The sequence below is a fragment of the Taeniopygia guttata genome, chromosome 1 (genome assembly GCF_048771995.1).
Source record: "Taeniopygia guttata chromosome 1, bTaeGut7.mat, whole genome shotgun sequence".
In the NCBI taxonomy this organism is placed as follows: domain Eukaryota; kingdom Metazoa; phylum Chordata; class Aves; order Passeriformes; family Estrildidae; genus Taeniopygia; species Taeniopygia guttata.
This window is the reverse complement of record NC_133024.1, coordinates 88,063,185-88,083,461: the sequence shown is the minus strand read 5'-3', so window position 1 is coordinate 88,083,461 and position 20,277 is coordinate 88,063,185. Positions and strand designations below refer to the sequence as shown.

At 37.3% G+C, this 20,277-nt stretch overlaps 1 protein-coding gene across 1 annotated transcript; it reads left to right on the top strand.

Annotated features, from left to right (window-relative positions):
• The first annotated feature begins 267 nt into the window (after positions 1-267).
• Positions 268-19,617, top strand: UXS1 (UDP-glucuronate decarboxylase 1). The gene is made up of 9 exons (XM_072933088.1): positions 268-422; positions 1,821-1,880; positions 3,922-4,043; positions 10,600-10,719; positions 12,731-12,774; positions 13,600-13,660; positions 15,082-15,139; positions 17,447-17,550; positions 18,788-19,617. The coding sequence occupies exons 1-9, from the start codon at positions 365-367 to the stop codon at positions 18,917-18,919; spliced, it is 759 nt and encodes a 252-aa protein (XP_072789189.1). The 5' UTR covers positions 268-364; the 3' UTR covers positions 18,920-19,617.
• Positions 19,618-20,277: the final 660 nt, after the last annotated feature.

Sequence of the window (20,277 nt, the reverse complement as noted above, 5' to 3'; positions counted from 1 at the left end):
CTTCTTCAGCTTCTAAACATTTTGGAAGTACTCAGCTAAATTTTTTATAAATGGAAAAGTGTGAGCACCAACACAGACATTTATATCCATGTTAACAGTGTTGATATATTACATTATGCTCTAGATTTTGTTTTACTAAAAATTTAGTTTTTCTTAGATTTACAACATGTTTGTGTACATGTCATCTGTAGATAGTGATACAGGAAGTGCTGAGTTCCAGTGCTAGGAAGTGCACAAAGGAATACTTGTTTCTTGACTTTCTCATTTAATATCTTATGTGGGAAAATAATAATGCTATTCCCTCCATTTTTCTGTAGTGGACCAGATCTATCATCTAGCATCTCCTGCTTCTCCTCCAAATTACATGTATAATCCTATAAAAACATTGAAAACCAACACTATTGGGACATTAAACATGCTGGGTAAGTGGAATTTTTTTTATTACTTTACTTGGTTAGACATCATATAGTCCTGACAGAGTTGCTGGGGAGAGGGGAGGATGAAGCAAATGAGTTGTATGTTTTAAAAAGTTGTTTCTTTATGCAAAATAAGGTTGGGGGTATTTTTACCCTCTTTGAAGATTTTTGGCATTTTCCTTTAAATATAACTGCGAATGGACACTGATAACATGGCTGTCAAAGCACAATAATTTTGTGCCTGTAAGTTGGCTATGGAGTGTGCAGTAATTACAGAAGTAATAGGAACAATTAAGAGCATGGGATTTTTATAACACAGTTGTGTTCATGACTGCTGTGTTCACTTTGGTGGCTATGGAACATTCTCACAATTACCCTGAGTGTTCCTTTCCACCTCAGCAAATGTTGGACTAGGTGGAACTGCCCTAGTTTATAAACTCCAGACATCAGGAGTACTGCACCCTCTTGTGCATGCCTTGGCTAGCAAATTCTGAAAGAGTGTTTAGTGTTGAGCATCATACTGGATAATTACAAGACAATATTTTCAGCTTTGTCTGTTAGTTTTGATGCTGTGAATAGGTCTGTAAAAAGAAGACCTCAAGCCTTCACTACTTTTTCCTCCCATCTTTCTGACATTTGGTATGATGCAGTCTGATCTGAGTATCAGTGATCCTAAGAATTGTTATGAGTCAGAAAAGATCCTGGGCATTAGCATAGCCAAGTTTCTTATTTGGGTGATACTCTAAAGAGTACAGTTCAGAGAATCAAGTGATTCAGAAGCTGTTGAGGTACCAGAATGACAGAGGAGAGAGATTTGTTTGATTTGCCATGCCAACTTGCAGACCAGAAAGCCGTTGAAATGGAATGCAAGATAATGGAATGCAAGTGATGGGTAGGATTATCCAAGCATCCAAGTTTAAAAGGGCATAATAAAGGAGAAGTTATTGATTTTTGTCCTATAAGATGTTATTCTGTATAAGTTTCTTTACACAGCTTGTCTTTAATCTATGTAAGGAAGGATTTGGTAATGATAATGTACTATGTTTCAAGATCTTGGTTTCCTAAGTGGAATGCTTCCTTGGCCTGTTGTCCTGGGGTGACTTTATGATGGAGTGACCTTTATTTAGATTGTAATAGATTTAAGTTCTTGGATCTCGATTCAGCGCAACTGCTAGTCCCAGAAGCAAACACATCACATGCAAGTGCTGCTCTGCTGTTTCTTAAGTTGTCTAGTGTTGGAATTGGGAGCTATGGATGGGATTTACAGCTAAATTTGCGTAGTGAGAGAAATCAAATTCTCTTTAAATCAGGTAAAACAGGATCACACTAAAACAGCTAGCAGGAGTGAAAGATTTTTGCCCTTTCTCTAATTACATTTTTCTTTCCCCATCGCCCAAAATCTAGGTTTAGCTAAACGTGTTGGAGCACGGCTGCTGCTGGCCTCTACATCAGAGGTTTATGGAGGTAAGAAGAATGAAACAGTATTTAGAGCTCTTCAGATATGACTGTGTAAAAGGATATTTACACATCTTTTGTCAGATACCAAAATGATATTTTTGGTATTTTTGGATTTTCATCACTGTCTTAACTTGCTTTTTTAGGAGATGATTTTACAGTTTAAAATGTGAGAAGGACATTTTTACAGTGCTTGTTTTATGTATCTAGTCAAAAGTGGTGACAGGAGACTTGCAGTGTTGTCTGTATCTTTCCCGTGTCCTGGTTTACATCTCTTTTTCCAAAGGGCTTGTGGGGAAATTGAGTGCTGTACTCTAAAGTCCAGATGCCATAATGAAAACCTGAGAAGAAAGATCATTTCAATAGTAAATATGCATATCTTTTTCCCATCACATAGGAACTGTATTGTTAAGATTTAGCAATTGCCCTGGTGTGTAAGAGACAAAGGATGTAACCTCCAAGCTAAGAAACTACTGGTTGTACATGCAGGTTCTTCTGGTGTCTCTTAAAATGTAATATTTGGCAGTGCTCTCCATCTTCCTCTTAGTGTTAGAAGTGAAGGAGTGAAAGAATGATGGATAGAATGGTGATTGGATGCAGCAAAAATCTTTACAAACTTCCTAAGGTGTGTAACAGACCCTGTGCATGCTAGAGAAACTTCCTTCTGTTCTGAGCTATTGCGTAATTGATAATAGCAGTGTTGCAACAGTAGTAGAGATACAGAGGCACAGTACCCTACTCAGCAGGAGTAGATTTGAGTCTCAGCTGAAAGAACAAACAAGTAAACAAAAAATAGTCAAAGATACAATATACAAGCTTTGTGAGCAAAAAATGAGGAAGGACAAACAATGCACCTCCATGTGTTTATATTTGGTGGAGCAGCTTCAGAAGATTGAAAGTAAATGCCCAAGCAAGAGATCACTAAGCTGATTGGCCAGCCAAAGTGGCCTGAGCATGTGCAGCATTCCTACTGCCTCCCAAGCCTTAGATTATCTAGGGTCAGGCTTTGCAGAGAAAAATGGTAGCCCTGAGGATTCTTCTGTAACTGAACATTTTCCCTTCTGGAGCATCTCCTTTCCCACAGCATCTTTTCAGGCATTTTTAAGATTGTTATGAGCTTTTATAATGAGGTAAAAGTTGTATGTATTTATCATTGCTCTGTGGCTCTCATATGGCACAAATTCATCCATAATCATGTCTGAGCAGCAGAAAATATGGAAGGTTTAATTAGAACTGACTGTCAAGGTTGTTTAAAAAAATTAGCTCTCAACACTAGGAAGTTCTGTAGTAATGTATGCCCACTTCAAACCCAGTAGAAATTATACCATTCTAAAGACAGCAAAGGAGGAAATTTAACCAAGTGTTTGCATTTTTTCAAGCATATAAAGCACACACCATCAAGGTTCCTAGGTGATCGTTGTTTGGTTGTTTGTGTTTTATAATCAAGAACTTCTATGCTGGGTCAAACCAAAGGATTGTCTAACCTGATTGTGCCCAGTGATAGCTAGTAAAAATACTTAGGCTAGAATAGAAGAAATATAAGTACTTTGTGGTACCTCACTCTTACCTCTTTAAGAAACGCAGTACATCTGTATTTTCTCCGTTTTTCTTTCCTTGTTTCCTATTTTGTGAAATTTGAATATGCTTTACTTTCCTACATAACTTACAATGCCTCTTACATAACTGCTGCCTACATAACCTGTAATGTTTCCTTTGAAGCACATCAGGTAAAAGTTGTATTTATGCCCTTGGGTAGTCTGTCTTTGCAGGGGAGAGTTGAATTTAACCCTATTTTCAAACACTCTTTTAGGGAAAGCAGATGCTGGCTGTTGTTTGCTTATACTCGGTTATTTTATTAGTCTTTCATCTTCTGCCACTGCTGCTTTCATGGTTCCAGTGATTGCACTTTAAAGAAATTGTGTTAAAATGTAGGATTTTCTAAAATACAGAATTCTGATTTGTATAACACAACTGCTCTACTGAAAGTTTCATCATATATAATAATTTATTGATATATCATTATCTAAGGTGGTTTTTTTTTTTCTCATAGATCCTGAAGTTCACCCTCAAAATGAGGATTACTGGGGGCATGTGAATCCAATAGGTCCAAGAGCCTGCTATGATGAAGGAAAGCGGGTTGCAGAGACCATGTGCTATGCATACATGAAGCAGGTATTAAACTTGTATCAGATTCAGTGGTTTTTCTGTAATTACTGAAGGCTCAATGTATGGCAAGACTGGAATATGTGTGTTTAGAGGGAGGAGGGCAAAAGAGAACATCTTGAGTAGGAACACTTATCCTGTTGTTGCAAAATTTGTTTTCTATAATGGGAAGGTTTTATTGCTCTCATCTGTTCAGTGTTTTCAAATGAGCAGTGTTCTTGTAGAAAATAAGCTTTAGTGTTCTTAATAGATATAATATGTCTTTCAGTATAGTAAATAGTTTTTAAACAGATTAAACTGAGGTGACCTTAGTGTGCTGAGAAGTCAATGGGATTGAATAAGGCCATTACTGATAAATGTGTAATGTTGAAGGAGAATAATCAAAATCAGAATATACAGGTAAGAATAGGGAAGGTCTTTAATGAGTACTTATATAGAAGCAATGTATTTTAAGCACCTTTGAAATGTCTTAAAATTATGTAGGTATAAATTAGAGACCTTAATGAATACCTAGCTTTGCCTGTTTTCAGACAAAGACAGTAACATGAGGATAAAAATGCAATTTAAAATATGTTTAAGAAATCATACATGCCAGTTTCCTTGTGTTTCCTAACCAGCAAGTAGAAATTCATCATTAACTAACGTAGCATTGACTCTTTAGCTGTAAGTAAATCTTGCTTAATTGTGTTTCAGCTAAGCTCTAGGAGACTATTTAATTAGCAAATGTGGCACACTAATGAAAATGGTATCAGTATTTCTTGTTATTTGCAGCCTTAATATACAAAAGTATAAATCAAACATAGTATATTGTATTGAATTTTAAACCTTTAAATTATAAAGTTCTGAGTACTTTTATAAACCTTGAAAACAGAATCAAGCTGAAGTGGTAAGTCTTTAAGAGATGGTATTTTAGTATAGAGTAGTAATTTTGTCTTATCGCTTCTACCAGACTGAGAAGGCAGAGGTTCTGTCTCCTTTGTTCTTTTTTAAATCATTTAAGGTCCAGCATGGTGACACTGCTCTTGTTCAGGATGATGTCTCCAGTATTTCACTGTAGCAAAATATTCCTTATCAGTCTGGAAACCTATTTGCAGTTGAAGATTGCAGTTTTTTATGAGAAATTTTTGTGCTAGAAGGTGTTGCTTTTTTTTACAGGTTTGTGGTACACACTGCATATTCTTTTAGAAGGGCACTAGTAGGTAATTTTTAAAATCACGGACTATATCTTAAAATCATAGAGTCATGATAGCATCTTATAAGTTTTATGCAGCATTCACAATGAATAGGAAAGGTTTATAAGGTGGAACTGCAGTGCACACATACATTAAGTAATAACTCATGATGTAAATGACCTGTCTGTCCTAGAGGCAGCTCTGTGACATATTTTTTGTACTTTGTTATGGGTAAATGAAGTCTGCCCAAGCTTGTCCTAAGTTCAGATATACTCTGAAGCACTGTTGAGCTGGTGTGGGAAAAAGAGAGGGGGTAGGTGGTGTTTAGGTGATATGCTGTTACTAGTAGAGGAAACGTTACCTTTTGAAAAGGTCTGATTTCCTCTATGCAGATAAGCATTGCGCTTTTAAGAGGATTTTCAGTAGGAGTGACCTAGCCCCAAACAGTAGGATTTGCAGTATTTCAGGTTAAAATATTTCCAGAATCTCTCAGCTTCCATAAAAAGAAGAAACAGGGAAAGTTATTTTGCTTTTTTGGTAATTTCTTACAAAGGTTTCCATCATTATGCACATTGCTAGGTACCTTAAATACCTAATAGTGTGTCTAAAAAATGTGAGGTAAAATTTAACTTCTGCGTTATGCTTCCAGACATCCTGTTTGAATCCGAATGTTTTTTGAATCTAGTCAAAGTTGACTGTTTGCTGTTGTCAGAGTTCCTGTCCTGACCAAGGCACTTTTAGTGCATTCTTTTCTCCTGGTGGTGGTGTTTTGTTCACTTATTTTGACCCTATGAACTAAGCATTTCTTGACTTTATCACCTGAAAAAGCAATGGGAGGGGAGTTTCAGCACGCAGTATCGCAGTGTGAATTTTGTGCATGCTCAGAACTTGCCATTAAGTTATCTCTACAATCTTAAAGAAATTGCATTTGGCATTCTGGAGTTACCTGGAAATCTTGGTATTAATGTTTACTCCAATACTCTGGATTAATTTAAATACTAATTAGAATCTGATATTACCCTCGTGGCAGAGATTTGCATCATCTGCATACGTGTTGTAAATAAAAATACACACCAGTTTAAATGCTGTGCATATTAAGGGTGTTTTGTGAACTAGATTTCTTTCTTTTCCTATACTACTGAGGAAATTCTCCAGAGCTGAAGCAACACTTCAGGTTGCTAGGGAATGTTACAGGACAATTTTTCCTCTCCTTTCACTTTCTTCATCCATTTTTTCATACCAGCTATGTTACTCTGAAGGCTTTGGTGGTAAGAAATGGGCTTGGTTGTGATACAATCACATTAAGTGATAGTTTTGGAATTGCCCTAAAATAGCTGAAGTGTTGAACTATAAGCATTACATTTCAGCTGTAAAATTGTAGGTTGTGTTCAGGAACATGCATCATGCCCAAAATATAGACTCAGGTGATTGAGGCTGTCCTTCCCAGCTTGTTTAGGAGCTTTAGTGTTTATGCAATTCAGATGTCAGCATCACTGTTTCTGCAAAATAATTCTAAAAATCTATTAGTAACAGAGTGTTAATAACATTTTTTTATACAATTGACAGCACATATAAATAAAATTCCTTGGACCCAGCCTCACTGTAGGGTATTGTAGCTTAAACACATCATAGGTGGATCCAGTGTACATAGTGCTAGTAATTCTGCTGTGATTGCAATTCAGAGGTTTGGGAACAATTTTGAGAGTTAATGATCTGTGAAATACATGGGAAAGAATATGAATCAGTAAGAAAGTGACTATTAGAGCAAGGAATGCTGACAACAATCAAAGTAATTTTGGCTGATACACCAGTAAAGACTTGTGTCAGGTCACAGTGATACCCCTGCTACTTTCTGGACTTCCCCAGCAGATTTTTTTAATTCCAGTTGTCTGCTGGAAAGCAGGCATTTGTAGCTTTTCCTTTCCTGCTCTTTTATGCAGGGAGGTCAAACCCATACTTGCTGTTTAGATAGACTCACAAACTTTACAAAAAAGGAAGCACTGGTAATTAATAGAAGAAGCTTGCCTGATACCCTTGTGAATTACGGCCACAACTACCATATTCAAATTGTTTTGATTAAAAGAAACTTGGTATTTGAATTATATTGATCTATTTTCTAAGACAGTCAACACAAGGAAATATCCCTTCTTAAAAAGCTTATAAAATAAAATATGTCTTTTTAAATTAAGGAGTTATTATAGCATCCTTGATACCCCTGATAGTTCCTGGACCTGGGATCTCTAAAACTAAATCACCAGCAAAGATTCATGCTGAAAACCATGGACAGCTTTGTTTTGCAAGGGAGACTGCATAATTAATACTGCATTTTGACTGACAGCTATAGAATAGTCTTGAGTACTTATTCAGAGGAGGTATCTTTGTAAGCAATAACAACCTTTCCTGCTTTTTTACTGTTTCTTTTTATCTGTACAGGCACAGTCTCTGTGAAGAAATTCATACTGATAAATAATAGAGTGAGGTGAAGTGTTTTGTTAGTCCACAATTCTGCATTTTATGATCTTGCTCTCAGGCTCTTTTTCTGGATTGCTCAAGGAATTTTTTTTTCTGATCAATCTGCTGTAGGAAGGCATTGTCTTAAACTGTGAGGGCAGAAGACAGTTAATCAAATTTTAACTCAGCATTAGGGATAGATCTCAAGATCTCTTATATTTAGCAGTATAAATATGAGCCAAAGAGGGGTTTTTTCTTTCTCTAGTATGGAATAAAATACTGTACATGACTTACTGCTGCAAATCTGGGGAAGTAATTGACTTTGATAATGGGTATATGGTAGAGGTAGTCAGTCATTACTACATGTTATTGATAATATTCAGAGTAATAGGACATAGCTAAGACACAGTTAATATAAAAAGGAATAGAGTTACTCAGCATATAAAAAGGATCACTTTAATTGAGATTTTCATTAAACAGCAAAAGGAGACTTAAGACAATTTTTAAGTTACTGGCTCCAAAATCTCTTTGTCTGTGGAAGTTTCTTTTGAGGAGACAGATTCCAGTTTTAAAGGGGCAAATGAAAAATTAGCTGCATAGAAGATAGATTTTTCAAAGCAGTAGGCTGCAGGGAAAAGTTTTACTAGATGATACTATAAATAAAAGGTTACTCATTTTAGAAGACAACATTACAGTGGGATGAGGTGAATAAATTGAAGGGAGAAGGAATAATAGGTTCATTGTTACTATGAGTAAGTGCTTATAGAGAATGTGTTGTTTTTCGTTTCTAGATCTCTTGCTAGTTTCCAGCCAATACTGGAAAACAAGGCTGCTGCTATAGCTTGTGCACTGCAAGAGAGTCTTTTTGGTCAGCATTTTTTAATGTGTTATTTTTATCTTGAATACTAGCTTCCAAGTGCCTTATTTTCTGCACTTATTATTAATGGCAGTACCTGGAAAGCCCATGTGAAATGCAACCCTTTCCTGAAGAAGTCAGTGGCCTTCTTGAGATAAAGTGCTGGGCAAAATAAAGGAGGGAGCAGCTCTGTAAGAGTATTTCCAAATGTTCTGAAGGCTTCAGGAATGGTTCTGTAATGTGCTGCTGGAGGTATACATTTGCAATATTACACTGCTATACTTTTTTAGCTAGCAAGAAATAAAGAGTATGTTCCCAGCTGATGCATTTTGCATGGAAAGGGACTTCTGCTCTTTCCAGAGTCTTTTTCAGCAGGAAGGACCCAGTGGATGTTGTGAGGTTATTTTTTTGCCTCTGTTGTGGATACCAGCTTATTGGACAAAGACTGTGTATCTTTTCCTGTGGCACAATAGTTACCTCCCTTGTTAGTTTACCATTTAGTTGCAAACAAGGTTTGATCATGACAAATGAAATCTTACCTGCAGTTAAATGGAATTGAATGTTGTTTGACTTTCTCCACTGGGAGGTGTTGGGCTTTACCTGTACCTAGTGTTTCTGATTTCTCAACACCAAGTAATAGCTGATGTATTTAATGTCCCTTTTACCTATCTCTCACCTGTGAAAAGCTAGTTCTACTGCTTTCACAAAATATCTTTGAGGGTTTGTTTATGAATCACTTAGAGACCTAAGAGAGAAGGTCACATTTTCCTGCACGTGTCTCTTGTATGTGAAGCTACATTTATTTCTAAGAAAAATGTGTTTCCAGGTCTTTTCTGAGTGAAGTGTGTGTGAGCTGCAACTTTCGGCCATAGATGTAGTGGCAATGCACTTCTTCCACATACACCCTCTTCCAAGATGAGAGCAAGCATTGGTCTATGCCTTAGTAAAATACATGGAAAAGAAAAGATGTTCTGTGTATTCTCTGAAGGAATGTTATGGAAGGAATATTTGCAACTCCAGAACACTGTGTTTGTGATTTCAGTTGAATCAAAGCACACAAAGTTTGCTTTGGACAAATAGACAATTTTTTTCCAGTAACTGATACAAGAATGTCTTTTTCTGGGATGTGGAAGGACTAGGTAATTCAGGAAGATACATAGGCCTGTACTGAGGTTGATACCTTCTTCTCTGTCTTGTGACTGTCACACTCAGATGGTAGAATCTATCTGTTTACAGCATACCATATTGCTCTGAGCTCAGCAGTGTTCCATTTTAACTCACAAGGGCCAAACATCCTTCTTGTAGGCTTTATCATAAACTGTGGCTTGTCCAAATGAACGTGTCCATCAAAATAACTCAAGAGAGATTACTTCAGTCTGCAGTCTATAACTGTTAAAATGTTTTGTCCAGAAAGGTTCCAATTTCACATATTTGATGCATTTTGCTTTGAAGATTTGCAAAATATTCTCTAGAAAGAACTTCTGGAAATTATGAAGATGTTTTCTCAGAAAAAAATACACCATTGAAGACTTTGATTGCAATGTATGCATTTACACAGCCTAATAAGAAGGGCGCTAGAAAACATTGTGGCTGTGGTTACAAAACCACTTTATAGCCTTTGTAAAAGATACTTCTCTGACATGTTCAGCTTTTCTAAAGTATGGACTTCTGTAATCTATGGAAATGCGACATTGGTACTATATCTGCTGATTGTGAGGCTTCACTTTTGTGTGCAAAGAAAATAGCTAAGTCCCAGGTGAAATAAATTGTTACTGGAAGGGTATTATTGAAACATTTTTAAAGTTCTTAGTGGAACAAATGCACGTGCTGAAATCATGAGCTCTTCTAGCACTGATTTAGATTTGCATTACAAATACTGAGAACTAGTATAAATTACCTTGCTATATGCACTACATTTTTCAGGAGGGCTGAGGAGAGATTTGAAGAGTTTCATTATTAGAAAATAGTGCATGTTAAAGCTGAAGGAGGGATTCTTAAAAAGCTTTTTGTCAGGGTAGAGTTTACACTTTTAGGAAGATAGATGCTTTTATTAAGTAAGTAACATTTCTTTTTTCTTTGGCTACAGGAGGGAGTTGAAGTGAGGGTTGCCAGAATATTCAATACTTTTGGTCCTCGAATGCATATGAATGATGGAAGAGTTGTCAGTAATTTTATCCTACAAGCCCTCCAGGGAGAACCACTAACAGTAAGTGATGAACTGGTGATATGAAGAACCATTCACCTTTATATCTTGTCCTGATGTGTTGCAAATGAAGATAGATTTTAGACAATACTGATGTTCCCCTCCTCCAAAATGTAGTGTTCCCATATACCAGACTTAAATGTATGGAAGTGCATGTCTAAAGATGTGCTCTGTTGATGGGGTTGATCTTTCCCAAATTGCACTATTTGTGCAATTTGCACAAACATTTCAGCATTCTTTGTATTGATGATATAAACAAAATCCAATCATTGCCATGCTGACTAAACTTCAGCAAGAATGTAATTGTAATAGAGATTACAACAGAATGTTCTGCCCAACATCTCTGTTCTGTCAGAAATAACTGTCTGATATTGAAAATTACTAGATCTGAGAAAAGAAGTAAGGGGAGAGTTCTTTAGCTGACCAGGTCAAATAAAATTAATTAGCAGCAATAAGCAGTGACTGAGGCGTAAAAAAAAATAAAGACAATCACTCTTATATCATCACAGAATTTGGCTGACAGGAATACCAAGTATGTTGATCTCTTTAGATACTCTGTATTTGGTCTCTCAGTTCAGAGCTCTTGTTCAAATGGAGTAAATAAACTCTTGAGAGAGCAGTGTCACTGAGTTGTAGAAATTGTGGCCTATACAAACATGTTGATAGTTGTTTTGTTATTGTAAAAGAGAGATTTATTAAGAGAAACTGAAAGTTAGAAACTATACTGTATTTTCCAGCCATTGCCTATATATGGGAAAGATAACCACATGAGTGACCTTGCAAAAATCATGTACAAATACTTAGTTCTGTAAAACTTATCCCACATGCTAAATGTAAAGCTAAATGCAGGAAGTTCTATATAAGTACATAAATATGCTTCCTGTTTGTTTGGGAGTCCATCAGGCTGTCACAGTGCTCCTGGTGCATTCCTCTCTGAATCAGTTTTAGGGTAAAATCTTAGACCCCTGATCTTACCCACTGTGTGCTGAAATAGGAATTTGTTTGGACTCAAAATCAGCCTTGGAGAGCACAAGGCATACCAAGTAACAGATGGCCTGTGTACTGCCCTTTCTGTCCTTGAGGAAAACAAGCATGCTTCCTTTTTTGTCCTTCCTTTCTGTTGCAGCAGGTTGATGGTAAAATGTGTGAGTCCTCAGTTAAACTGAAATGTTTTCACCAATTAAATGTGCCTATCAATAGCTTTCAGAATGGAAGTATTCATGTTCTAGAGACTTTAGTACTGCACTTGGTTAAACTGTGAAAAAGAAATGGTATCAAATACCATTCTGTATGCTGCAAGTATACATTAATGTCTCTTTGAACTTCAGTAACTTGCTCCAAAGTACCAGCATGTAACATGAGGAGACTTCTTTTATTCCCCTCTAAGGTTTTGATACAAATCTGTACAGGTCACTTTGTGAGTTGTATCATCTAGAAATTACTCTGCTTCCTATTTCCCTAGATAGTCATATTTAGAGCCACATGTTTTTTGATTTTTTTTTTTTGTCCTGATTTCTTTAAACACAGCGCTGTCTCTAAAAAAATTGTTGAGAAACCACTAACATTTAGTGGTCTTTTTGAAGCTGGCTGTTGTTAATGGACAAGTCAAAACTGCTCATCAAAACCACATCTTAGTAATCTGAAGTTTGCTTTAAATGTTTGGCTCTCTATTCTGGCTGCGAGTGCAGGCTGCACCTTCTTTCAGTGTTCCAGAAGAGGACAAAGCATCACTCTGTCCTACACCCCTGAGAAGGTTTCCTTCATGTAGAGTTCTGGTTAACAAAATGCCTAGGGATATGTTTACTGGAGACAGATCCAAGAGGAAGATGACCTTCAATGAACTGATACTTTGGCAAAGGCTCTGCAAGCACTTTTTTTCCATTCCTGTAACATTGAACTTGTGTTTCCAAGTGTTTCTTCTTGAGATGGTTTTCTAGAATGGTAAGGAGAAAGATAATTGGGCTAGAGAGGGCTTCTGTATTTATTAACTTCCCTATTTTTCATACGGTTTTAGGTCTATGGACCTGGAACTCAGACAAGAGCTTTCCAGTATGTCAGGTAAGTCTTGTTTGTTCTGGCTGATAATTTACTTCATGGTTCGGTTAGCCTGGTCAGCTTTGTATGCATGTGCATTTACTTTACTTTTTAAAATCATTTTTTAATACAGGCACTCAAAAAACCATGCACCCATTGAAATCTGATTTCAGCATTTCTCAGCTGCCTGATCTGCTTTACTGGAGCTCTTAGGATCCAGCTTTACTTTCAGAAGGGAGACATGGAATTCTTTAAAAATATCAAGGAGAAAAATATTAATTGGTTTAGAATTTTATTTGAGATACTAACATACTCTTCCAGAGACAGCAAGTAACAGACAAGTTTTTAGTGCTGAATGGTTTTTCACTCTTTGCATGTTAATGCAATGCTGCCACCTCGTGTCCTTGGGACTGCTGTGGTTGGTGTGCCGACTGTGCACAAAAAAAAAAAAAAAAAACAAGGCTAAAAAAACCTATGCTGGCCTTCTGGGTTGTTTTTTAACAAACTTGGTTTAAGAAATTCTGAAAATGAGAAGACAATTCAAACAGGAAGCTGCAAAGCAGGTTGTAGCGTTATGTCCCTCTGCATTACAACTTGCTTTATTCTGTTTGAAATTCATTGGAAATCAGCCTCCAGATGTATTTGGATACTGGAGAGAAGAGGAAATATTAATAATTTTTTAATAAAAAACCTCAAGAAAACATGCACTCATATAAATCTGATTTCAGCATTCCTCAGCTGTGTGATCTGCTTTACTGAAACGCTTGGGAGCCAGCTCTCTTTCTAGACCAAGAATATTATTTATAGAGAAGTGGAAATTTCCCCAATCTGTTCTTCCCTCTTTTACAGTGATCTTGTGAACGGGTTGGTGGCATTGATGAACAGCAATGTCAGCAGTCCTGTCAACTTGGTGAGTATGAGTGCTCCACTCTCCTGAGTTACAGTGCACTGGTCAACACCACCTGTGTTTTCTTCCTTGTCACTGATACTGATTTCTAGAAAAAACAAATGGAACAAAAAAAAGGTCTTTCCATTATGAAGTATGTGTTCTCCCATGAGCTCTCTTTCTAAATAAGACTAAGACCCTAGATACTGAGATCTTACAGTTCCAAGAACAGGATAAAGTTGCTGGAGTTTTTCACTTGTTTTAGGAAGGTGTATGTAATTAGAATACAAAGGGAATAAATGTTTCGGGGAGACATGCAAAGTGCTCCAAGAAAATGATTGAAGACTGATTTTAGTGGGAAAAAAGCACTGAAGGAATACTTAGCTTTAGATAATTAGAAAACATTTCATACTACCCTGGATTCAAGGAAAATGTGATAGTATTTTATGGTATAGTTCTGTAATATTGTTTAGAATGCTTGGAACTTAAATTCTCTAGTAAGATATTTGTTCTGACCTGTTTGTTGTCATGTTTTTCTTAGTAGTGAATTTAAGAATAGAAAAAGGATGCATATCCAAAGTAATTTCTGGTGTATGCCAGCTTTTGCCAAATCAGATACTCAGTTCTGCAGGGCAGTTGTTCACTAGATTTTCCTTTTCTCCTGTGGCTATGAATTAACTTCTGTGTTTCTATCCAAATGCTGATATGTTTAAACTCTATCACATGCTTTGTGTTTAGAAAACTAAGTATTGAAATCTATATGTGTCTTAGGTGCTTAGCTTTTGGTCAAACAAGGTGTGGTAGGGTTTTGAAACAAGGAAATCTAGGGATGGAGGGAATTGAGTCTGATGAAGGTGAGCTAATCCTAGCAGAAAGTGTTCAGCATATGATTGTAAAATATTGGTCAGGAAATTATGTGCAAGTTGGTTAAAAAAAAAGAAAAGGAATATTGTATAGGAAAGCAAACAGCCCTTACGTACTGATATGTGAGCTGTAGTAGACTGAGAAACAATTGTTTGCAGCTAAATGAGTCTCGGTTCCTAACTTTGGATGAACAAAGAACTTATCATACTTCTTCATGATACCTCAACTGGGCACAGTCCTTGAATCCAGATTTCCAAATGATGTGGCTCTGTGGGCTGCTCAGTGACACAGGCCTTTACTGTAACTTCCAGCTCTTTACAGACTGGGTTTTTTTGGGGCGGGAGGAGGGGAGGCAGGGAACACCACCTCCCTACATACACTGAATTATCAACATGAATTCAATGGAGGACAAATTTTCTAATGAGTAAGGAACTTGTCAAAGTTGGATTTTTTTTTCAATAAAGTATAATAAAGCTTAAAGTCTAGCTTTCTCAGAGTTTAACCTGCCCCTGTTGGAACTATGTCTAGCATGTTGTAAGGTGTTTAATTGTTATTGAAATGAGCGTCTCTTGTATTTGTAGGGAAACCCAGAAGAGCACACTATCCTAGAGTTTGCCCAGTTAATTAAAAAGCTTGTTGGTGAGTACGATTAGTAATTCTTTGTAAAGTTTATGAAGCACTTATTGTCATCAGATAATTATTACTTGATTAGTGTGTGTAATATGTAGATAATTTAATTAGCTTTGGATTTCTTAGTAATTTTATCAAAGGCATTTAATCCTATCATTAAATATTAATAAGATAATCCAAATCATCTCAATTGTCTGTAAACTATTGCATGAAGAGTAGAATGAATACATTTTCTGTGTATCTAGGCAATCTATACCCATTAATTTTTATAATGTTTAGACAAATTTTTAGGTTTGTTTTGGCACAAGGACAATACATAAATGAAATGTAAAATATTTGAATGAAAATGGCCTGCATAATATCTTAGCTGCAAGAGAGATACTTCAGGAAGGTAGTTCTTCACAGTTGTGCAGGCTGTGGTCCTTCAACTATCATTAAAAACCTCATGCTGTGTCAACAGTCTTCCTGTTCTTTTCACTGTTTCTATCAGTGATTCTTGAAAGGGTTGACAACACCTGGGAAGAAAACACTGTGGCTTCCTCTTCATTCTAGCTCTGATGCCTGTAGCAAATCAGAGCTCTCAAGAAAGGAAGGAAATGGTTGTGCTTGGTCTTCTAGTGTGGCTCCCTAATGTGATGAAACATCCTCCTGCCATTAGCCAAGGGCTTTTAGTCTGTACATTCTAGAAGTGCTTCTGACAGATCTGAAAAAGATGAGTGCAAACATATAACACAGAAGCTGATGCATGTGTTGTTTCTAATAAAAGACTGTTCCCTCTGGAAAACTTCTGTAAATTCACAGATCATGGAAGGAAGTGGAAAAATCACAGCACCAAACCCATCAGACACATAGATTAATTGTCACCTCTGTTTGTCTGTTCACAAACAACTTGATGTGTTCCAGTCCACTTGGGGAGGCGGTTTAGTTCTAAAATGGCATGTAAACTATTTGCTAGATTTGGGTAGAAGAATTGGCCTCTTTCTATGTGTTGTTCTGAGGAAAGGCAAATGCTTGGTTATTTAAATCAGACTGGAGATTATGGGCAAAAAGAAATTGATGCCCTTTTGTAATGCTGAAGTGCTAATAATCATGGAATGATTGAGGTTGGAAAGGACCTCTGGAGGTCACTTGGTCCAACCCCTCAGGTCAGGCAGGGTGACCTACAACCAGCAGTGGGCCAGGACCATCTGCAGATAGCTTTTAAGTATCTCCAAGGGTAGAGACTCCACATCCTTCTTGGGCCATATGTGTTTCAAGTTTGTGCCCACTGTCTCTGATCCTGTCACTGGGCACCACTGGAAAGAGCCTGGCTTTCTCTTCTTAATCCCCCTCATCTGGGATTTATACACATTGGTTAAATTCCCCATAGCCTTTTCTTCTCCAGATTGAAGGGCCCCAGGTCTTTCAGCCTCTCCTCATATTCCAGTCCCCTTCATCATCACCATATGGCCCCTTTGTTGCACTCGCTTTGTATGTCCTTGTCTCTCTTCTACTGGGGAGCTTAGAACTGGACCCAGTTCTCCATATGGATCTCATCAGTGCTGATTAGTGGGAAAGCTGATCTCCCTTGTCCTGCTGGCAGCACTTCTGCAGCCCAAAGATACCATTTGCTTTCTTTGTGGCAAGCACACATGGGTTCATATTCAGCTTGGAGCCCACCAGGACCCTCGGTCCTTCCTTGCCAAGTTGTATTCCAGCTTTTTGGCCCCCAGCCTGTACTTCCCCAGATTTGGGACTTTGAACTTGTTGAATTTCATGAGGTTCCTGGAGCCCTTTCTCCAGCTGCCTTTCTCGAGGTCTGGGTGGCAGCATAGTGCTGTGGTGTGTCAGCAATTGAGTATTGATCCAACGTTGACCCTTGGGTTATAGCACGAGTTACCAGCCTCTAACTGATCACCACCCTCTGGGCCTGACCATGCAGTTTCCAGTCCTTCTCACTGCTCATCCAGCACTCAGTGAGGGTGTTATGGGATCAAAAGCATCAGTGAAGTCAGAGCAAGTGATATCCACTGCTCTGCTCTTTACTGCTGAAACCTTCCTCATAGAAGGTTAATAGACTAGTCTGTGAGTGTAACTTAATTTTTGTGAATCCATGCTGAAATCTTTGTGAAATGCTTTGTGAACCCATGTTGCTGTGGATCAGGTGGATTGCCCAGTTGTTGCGTGCATTGTAGCCTGTGTCTGTGCAAAGCATTTCAGGGATTGAATTACGGAGCAGAGAGGTGCAGAAAGACCTGCTGCTCTATTTGGTAGAAGAGATGTAAATGCAAAGCGTAGTGCATTGCAGATGATAAATCGTGGTGTCTTCTTTAATAGGCAGTGGGAGTGAAATCCAGTTTCTCTCAGAAGCACAGGATGATCCTCAGAAACGAAAACCTGACATCAGAAAAGCCAAGTTACTGCTTGGCTGGGAACCCGTGGTATGTACAGATGAATTATTGTTGCTGTGTGGTAAAACACCAGGAGGCAGAGGGTCCTGAAGGGGGGCACATGATAACAGTACATTTCCCTTACTGGAATATCTGCCTAATGCCATCTCCAGAACAGTTTTAACATTTTAACTTTTTCATATGCATATTATGAGATGTTTACCTCTCTGTAAGTCCAATGAATCATTTAAATTATATGGTACATTGTTACTTACATTACCAAGTCCGTAGCTAATGGGTTTGCTGGTGTTGCTGCAATCCTCATTCCTGTTGCTGGCAATAGGAGTTGGTTTGCTTGGAGAGGTAAGATCCGCCTAATTCGTGGAAAAAGTGTGACTTTCATAGCTAGCTCTCAATTCTAGCTAGCACAATGGTTTGTAGCCTTCTTTAAATTTTAAGACAAAAATCATTCTGCTAAACATGTGCACCTACCTAATAAATGTAAGCCTAATAATAGAAAAGGATCCAGGTCCTTCTGAAGAGATTCACAGAGACATGTGATATTGGTAGACCATGTCTGACAGCACAAGGGTGATAGCAAAGTGTTGCAAATTGTTGCATTTCTGGCATTCTGTGTTTGGCACAGGCGGTAAGAAAACTTGCTCTAAAGTAGCAGTACAGAGTTGGTACAGCAAGGCAAGCAGTTTCTGTGCTGCTGGTTTTATCTTCCTGTACTGATGATGGTGTCAGCAAGCATGTCAGAGCATATGGCTCCTGAGAAAACAACAACTCTGTTGTTCTTGTCTCTATATTCTGTGCCTGTGTTTAAGCACTGCAATTTGTAGGATTACAATTATTTGTATAGGATTTAAGACTATCAAATGAGATACTGGATGCCAGCTTTATACCATGCTGTGAAAGAGGCTCTTTAATCCTTACAAACAGAAGGGACTTAACTGCTGGGTGTTTGTCTCTTTCAATGCATTAGGAACTGAAAGTAGAATTATGCATGTCTGTTTTGGTACTAAACAAACCCATCATAACCATGTGTGAGATTTAAATTTGTTGGGTTTTTCAGCTTATGTCAGAAAATACATGTGCTGTTTAAAAGCTCAGCTGCGTCAGCAGTGAGGCGATGTAACCAGCATGTGGTGCTGTTAATACTTAGATTAGCTAAGAGTGAGATTCCCTAGCTCCCTTGTGATAGCTGTTTTATAAAAGATACTGTTGTGAAATGAGCTGATGTGAACCTAGAGTGATATGATTCTCTCCTCACTTTTGGGAACAGGTCCCATTGGAAGAAGGTTTGAATAAAGCAATTCATTACTTCCGTAAAGAACTTGAGTATCAGGCAAACAATCAGTATATTCCCAAACCAAAACCTGCAAGGATGAAAAAAGGAAGAACAAGACATAACTGAAGACTATTAGTTGGACAGGAAATTCCCTGCTTGACATTTGACGGATGTAATTTTTTTTCTTTTTTTTAATTTTTTTTTGAGAGAGACTTTAAAACAGGTATCATGAAGAACGAACTGGAATTTCATTCTGAAGCTTGCTTAAAAGAAGTGGATGTGCCTAAAAATAACATAAATATTCCCTTTCCCTGCAAATCTTGCCTTGCACTTTTTAAATCTGTCTTTTTATGTAAAATAGAGTAGAAGCATCTTTTAGTATCTTCAAGTTTTATATCTTGATGTGAGATCATTTTGTTGTGACTGTCCTTGACAGTTTTATTTACTGGTTTCTTTGTGAAGCTGATGATAAACACAAATGGGATGGAAAATGCCAATTTATTTATAAAATGGGTACTATAAAATATGAGATGTTCTACTATGCATAAGAAAAAACTAGTGGTATTGTCAGATGAGAGACACTGACATCTGCATATAGAAGAGTTTAAAAGAATTCTGTATGAGAGCTTTATGTATTCTTTAGAGAAGGGATTTTTTCAAAGGTTTAGTTTTAGTTGTACACTTGAATTTGAGATATTTTCATTGATTACCATGGATAAGGATATTTTGAATCACTACTGTGTTGTGCGTACTCTGGGAATAAAGTTAATGTATTATTGGTTACAGTGGTTGAATATGCTATTTTAATAAAATACTGAAACTTCTGTTTACTAGTTTCAAGGTTTCACTGTGGGCATTTCTCTGGATTTACACAGCTGTGGATTTATTGTGTATTAAATATGAAGTAACAAACTGTAAATAATTCACTCAAAGTTAATAACTTTGGTCTTGCATTGCTTGTCTCCTAACAGATGTATAGTAAGAGCTGCAAGATGTTTGTTGAAATAGATCAGACAAAACCATCCTAATCTATTCCAATTCAGGTAGTTCATAGTGATGCAGGAATATAATATTTCTTTAAACCATGGAGCTTAACTTCAGCCTTCCTGAGGAAATACTGAGGAAGTGTTTCTATTTTAAGTAGTTACCAAAGTGCCAGTAAATGCTTTCAACTTTGGTAACTATGTCTATCATCTTAGGAAAAAAAAAAAAAAAACAACAGAAAAAAAACCCCCCAAAAAAAAAACTTCAAGTCCCCTTATTTTTAATAATTCTCTCAGTTTTTTTAAAGGTATTTTGGCTTAGTGCCACTCAAAATTTAAAATACTGAACCTCATCAAGCAAAGTGACTTCATCTCATTAGAGCTTGGTGTTTTTATTAGCTTTTGAGTATCTCTAGGTTGATGGTAAATTGGGAATTACCAGTAGCAGTGATGTTATGCCCAGCCCTGGGAAGACTCTGAGAGCAGTGTGGCATTTAGGCC

Excerpts from the sequence above, each read along its gene's own strand:
- UXS1 (XM_072933088.1), top strand. The coding sequence starts at position 365 with ATGTATAATCCTATAAAAACATTGAAAACCAACACTATTGGGACATTA. Across the intron at positions 423-1,820 it reads TGGGACATTAAACATGCTGG|GTTTAGCTAAACGTGTTGGA; the intron begins GTAAGTGGAATT and ends CCCAAAATCTAG. Across the intron at positions 12,775-13,599 it reads AGAGCTTTCCAGTATGTCAG|TGATCTTGTGAACGGGTTGG; the intron begins GTAAGTCTTGTT and ends CCTCTTTTACAG.